Below are 5024 nucleotides of genomic sequence, written 5' to 3'. Positions count from 1 at the left end.
GGCCGGGCCGGGCCCCGCTCGGGCCTGGGCCGTGCCGTGCCGTGCCGGGATGCTGCTGCCGCCGCGGGGCTGGGGCGGCGGGGCGGCGGGACGGTCCCCGCCGGCGCTGGCCGCCCTGTCCCAGGTGCTGCGGCTGGAGCGGAGCCGCCGCACCGGCATCGTGTTCCCGCTGGAGAAGCTGGCGCGCTCCCTGGCTCCCGGAGCCGACACGGCGCGGTTCCGCCTCTTCCAGCCCGGCCTGGCCGCCCTGCAGCGAGCCGAGACGCTCTTCAGGTCCGGCCGCGACCACGCCATCGACTACGTGAGCTCCGCCGTCCGCACGGACCATGCCCCGCCGCCGGCCCTGCCCGAGGTCAGGGCGAGCCCGGCCCCCGCCTCCGCCTCCCCGCCGTGCCCTTCAGCCCCGCGGCCGTGCCGGGACAGCGGCTTCCCGGCGCCGGGGCCGGCCCGAGCCGCGGGAGAGCTATGGGCCTTGGCGGCACCCGTGTAGCGCTGGGGGCGGCGGTGTCCGAGCGCTGCAGGACGCGCGGTGCATTTATTGCTGCTTTTTAAAAAAAAAAAAAAAAAATCGTTTAATTGTTGTCGCGCCCCGCGTTCTAGGGCTCGGCGGTCTGGTGTGTACAGGCCGTGGCTGTCCCCGGCGCTGGCACCAAAGGCTGACGGCAGCGGGAGGGGAACCCCCTGCCCGGAGGCAGACCGCTGTAGAAAGGCTCTCTCTGCCTCTCCTGCCGCAGGTGTGCTTCATCGGCCGAAGCAACGTGGGGAAATCATCTTTAATCCGGGCCTTGTTTTCGCTGTCTCCAGAAGTGGAGGTCAGAGTGTCAAAAACTCCGGTAAGCGATGTCGGAAGCTGGTGCCAACCCAGAGGATGGGGCCGAGAAGGGCGGGAGGAAACCAGCTCTTGGGTAACTTGAAGCGGTAGGAGAGCGTGCCGGCCATGGTGGCCGCCGGCCCACGGCTGGCGCAGGCCTTGCTCTGGCAAAGGAAGGGGTGGAAGGAGCCCACCTTAGCTCTTCGGCCAGGACTGGCACGTGTGCCAGACAGAAGAGCGGTACAAGCTGAGCAGACGTGATGCAAAGGCCTTTGAGAAGAACCAAGCACAGAGACCCGTGAAGGTATTTTTAGTCTATTTTAAGGACAGAGGCACATAGGATTGCTACCAGGGTGGGAGACTGGACAGCTTAAAGCAACAGTAGCATTTTTGCAGCCTTCTAGGGGTGGGGGGGTGGGGAGGCATGGTATGATACACAGATAGTTTGTGGGGCATCTCCTAGTCCACTGCTTAAAGCAACTTTTTAACCCCCCCTTTCCTCCATCTCTCCCCCCCCCTTTTTAAAAAAAAAAAAAATGCTCTCCCCAGGGCCACACCAAGAAGATGAATTTCTTCAAAGTAGGGAAGAAGTTTACTCTGGTGGATATGCCAGGATACGGCTACCGTGCCCCACAAGACTTTGTGGAGATGGTGGAGGCCTATCTGCAGGAACGGCACAAGTAAGGGACTCAACTGTACCTCCGCAGAGCAATGAAAGCCAGACACCTATATATGGTGTCATGTAATCAGGTGAAAAAAGGTAGGAGAGGTAGCTACTTCCAGTGGTAGTATTGATGAGTTCTGAAGTTGTTTTCCTGGGAAACTCTGTGGTATCACCACACTTAGTCAGATCAAAACAGCAGAACAGGTTGAGGTGCTGCTCCGGGCTGACCCTCAGCTCCATGCGTAGCTTTTCTTGGCTCTTCCTATCCCCAGATCCCGTGTTACTTGTTCTTGCTTATGAATTTGGAAATAGCAGAGCAGGCGTGAAATAACGATGGTGATTACTGTTGCTTGTATTTCTGACAGCTTGAAGAGGACTTTTCTGTTAGTTGATGGTGTAGTAGGACTCCAGAAAACAGACCATATTGCAGTAGATATGCTGGAAGAGTTTGGGATTCCTTACGTGGTAGGTAATGCTTCATTCTTGTGTTGGTTATAAACTACAGATAATCTGTAAAGGTGTGTACCCTCTACCTGAGCTTACGCAAGTTGTGCTACCTAAGTTGTAAACCCCCCCTTTACCATTAATAAAATAGGCCTAAAATGTGTTGAGGGGGGCAAAAGGGATTTAAGGGATTTTTTGCTTGATTTATTAAATGGACACTTTTTTCCCAGTGCTCAGCTTGAGGAGCTCGAAAAGGTCCACTCCTTATGCATGCTATACAAGTGTTTTGGTGAACTGTATTATACAATTTTTTCCTCTAGATATGACCCAGAGCTTTCAGCCTGCCTTGCAAGGTGGTTCAGGACTCTTACAGATGTTCCAGGCTAGCAGCAAAATAATCTTTTCCTTTTTTAATCCTCCCTTTCTGGATCCATGCAGATGGTGTTAACAAAAATTGACCGAGCTTCCAGGGGAGTGTTGTTAAAGAACGTACTGGCGATCCAGGAGTTTGTAAATGAGAAAACTCAGGGATGCTTTCCTCAGCTATTCCTGGTCAGGTAAAGCTCTTCTCTGTTGCTGCCGTTTCCTTTCAAGTGATGATTTCAATAGGGCAAACTACCTGAAACGGTCCATCAGCTCTAGAGGTGGCACTTCTCTGTGCCCCAAGGATGGAGGGTGGGCTGCTGATGGGGAAATGCCCCTTTCCTTCTTCCCCTTCCTCTGCAAGTGAGTGGAGTTCAGTTTTCAACTTTGGCCTTTCTCTGAGGGGGGCAGCAGTCCCTATGCTAGTGGGCTTTGCCCTTCTGTTTGGACTTGTGTTAACAGTAGCAAGCTGTAATCGTTTGATTACGTCGCTGAAGCGCTTAATGTACGACGGTTGTAGTGCACTGCGGGAGATGTTACTTAACACAGCCAGTGGCTGAATTTGCTTGTATTACTCCAAGACACAGCAGCACCTGGCACTGAACATCCACACGTTTGTCTCCACAGTTCTCTGGAGTTTTCAGGGGTTCACTTGCTAAGGTGTTTTGTAGCCCATGTTACTGGAAACCTGCCTACTGTAGATGCCAACTGAGAAGACTGACTCCTGATCTGCTCAGCTCATCCAGAACAAAAGGTACCAAAACCAGAGGTCTGGATTTTTGTTGTAAATAACCCAAGGTACTAGAATTTATTTAATTCAGGAAGTTTGCACTATGAATGAATCCAGGTTATTATAAAACTTTTATAAAACCTACATGATTGTGCTAAGGAGAAAAAAGCAAAGAGAACCTCCAAAGAAAAGCTAAGTCTTAATGGAGCATTTCCTCTCCTGCCAGAGAAATGTTCAAAAAGCTACCACTGCGTGCCTAAGCTCTGCTATATTTAGGATACTAGAGATAGTCTAGTAATTTCATTAATAAAAAGGCATTTAGTTTAGAAAAGAAAAACTATAGCCCTAACATTAAGCAAGCCGTACTTGCCCAGTTGAATTGAATGATACACAGAGGTTTACTTCTCTCAGCTTATGTAGCAGGGACCAAAAACTAGCACCTGTGCAATCTGCCTGCTCTAAGGCGATCTGGAGTGGACATAGCCAACATGTTGTCTGCGAAGGTGTTTGGGACTTCTTGTGTAGTTTCCTTTTGTAACTCTTCTGCATTGTGTCCCCCATAGGTGCAGCGTGATAGCATGCCTTGCTTGCATACCTCGAGTTGTCCCTGTTCCAGGTGGATGAAGGAAAGGACACATCTTTAATGGGATCTGCTTTTTGATTACTGTTGGCATGGAACAAAAGACTGGCATGTAGGGGAACTCTCTCCTTCTGCACTTTATTGTCAGTCAGTGCTGCAGCTACCTCCTGTTTTAGATCCAGCATGAAGTTCTGCAGCTGCACTCAGATGAATTGCCAGAGATAGAGATGAGACACACTGTCTGTTATCTGCATCCTGTTCTACCCTGGCAGCTGAAGTACAATACTGATGTCCCGTACTCTTCAGGGGCACTGTAACAGCTGGCAGAACTGTGTCCCGCAGCAGCTAAAAAGCACCTGAAGTTGGCTCATTACAAGGCACAGAATTAGAGGGGGGAAAAAAAAAAAAAAAAAAAAAATGCCATCAATAGCAGTAGTTGTTAAAAGAGAATTTAGCCCAAAGCTGTTAAGTGCCTATGTCAAACTCTGGCACTCAGTCTTGTCATGTCTTAACATTGTCAAATGTGTGTATGCACTTGTCAAAAGTTGCTTAAATTAAGTGTTTAAACCTCAAGAAAAGGCAGGTCTTTTGTGAACCACTCTGAGGTATTTTTAGTGTTTTGTTTCATTATGGAATTTTTTGTAACTCTTAAGATTAAACAGGAGGCGAGGTCTGTTTTCAGTATATATGTAAGCTGGGGGGATGCGGTAGAAAGATGCAGATCTCTAGTTTCCACAGCTTAGCAGAGATCAAACCTGTAATTCTCTAATATTTTACCCCTAATCCCTACGTGCCCCCGAGCGAACCAGCCCATAGGATGCTCGATCCTAGGGGGAAATGCAGTAGTATCTAGACAGATAGAACAGGTGCAAGTGAACACTTCAGGAATCTTTTCTTGGTATCTTAAACCCGGGATCTTCCAAAAGCATCAATCTTGCCAAGTCTGTCATTTTCAAGGCCTCAGCCTTGACTGAAGAGCCTCTGAAAATAAGTCTGTGTATGTGGGAGCAGCTTGGAACACCTGGCATTTGTTTTCAAGAGCGACCGTTAGAATTTGTTGTGCTGCATGTTTGCCAAGCCTTTGAAGAACTAGTTTCACAAGGTCAGGTTGGAGGATGGCCTTGTGTATACCTGGGAAGATGTGGCTGAAGACAGTCACGAGTATGTGTATGGAATGTTTTTATCTTTAACTGTTCTGAGGACTGGCAAACATCCCAGCTGGGCCAGATATGCCCTCCTGTGTTAGTAGTATTGGCTGTGTGCCGTTAGTACTTTCTGATCTTTGTTGAAACATATATAAGTTGGATTCTTTTGTGAAATAAAGGGAATCTTGCACAGAGAGTTTGAGCGCTTAATTGAGTCTCCGCATGTGTATGTAAAAGAAAGTGCAGTTCTGTTTTTAGTCCCTCTTCAGAACAAAACACCTTAACAG

General features: G+C 49.2%; 1 protein-coding gene across 2 annotated transcripts; it reads left to right on the top strand.

The window, feature by feature from the left end:
* On the top strand, positions 1–4595 carry GTPBP8 (GTP binding protein 8 (putative)). Of its 2 annotated transcripts, none has more exons than XM_030019683.2 (7): positions 1–352; positions 735–833; positions 1361–1491; positions 1841–1940; positions 2358–2476; positions 2910–3036; positions 3573–4595. In XM_030019683.2, the coding sequence occupies exons 1-6, from the start codon at positions 50–52 to the stop codon at positions 2992–2994; spliced, it is 837 nt and encodes a 278-aa protein (XP_029875543.1). In that variant the 5' UTR covers positions 1–49; the 3' UTR covers positions 2995–3036; positions 3573–4595. The 2 variants fall into 2 exon arrangements, with proteins under 2 accessions (XP_029875543.1, XP_029875542.1); XM_030019682.2 differs by having other exon boundaries at positions 2–352; positions 3576–4595.
* The last annotated feature ends 429 nt before the right edge of the window (positions 4596–5024 follow it).

This window comes from Aquila chrysaetos, chromosome 7, assembly GCF_900496995.4.
Source record: "Aquila chrysaetos chrysaetos chromosome 7, bAquChr1.4, whole genome shotgun sequence".
In the NCBI taxonomy this organism is placed as follows: domain Eukaryota; kingdom Metazoa; phylum Chordata; class Aves; order Accipitriformes; family Accipitridae; genus Aquila; species Aquila chrysaetos.
The sequence above is the reverse complement of the archived record's forward strand: the minus strand, read 5'-3'. Positions and strand labels throughout refer to the sequence as shown.

Bases quoted from the DNA above. Each gene is read 5' to 3' on its own strand.
- GTPBP8 (XM_030019683.2), top strand. From the start codon at position 50: ATGCTGCTGCCGCCGCGGGGCTGGGGCGGCGGGGCGGCGGGACGGTCC. The intron at 353-734 runs GTCAGGGCGAGC...CTCCTGCCGCAG, and splicing joins CGCCGCCGGCCCTGCCCGAG to GTGTGCTTCATCGGCCGAAG. The intron at 1,492-1,840 runs GTAAGGGACTCA...TATTTCTGACAG, and splicing joins TATCTGCAGGAACGGCACAA to CTTGAAGAGGACTTTTCTGT.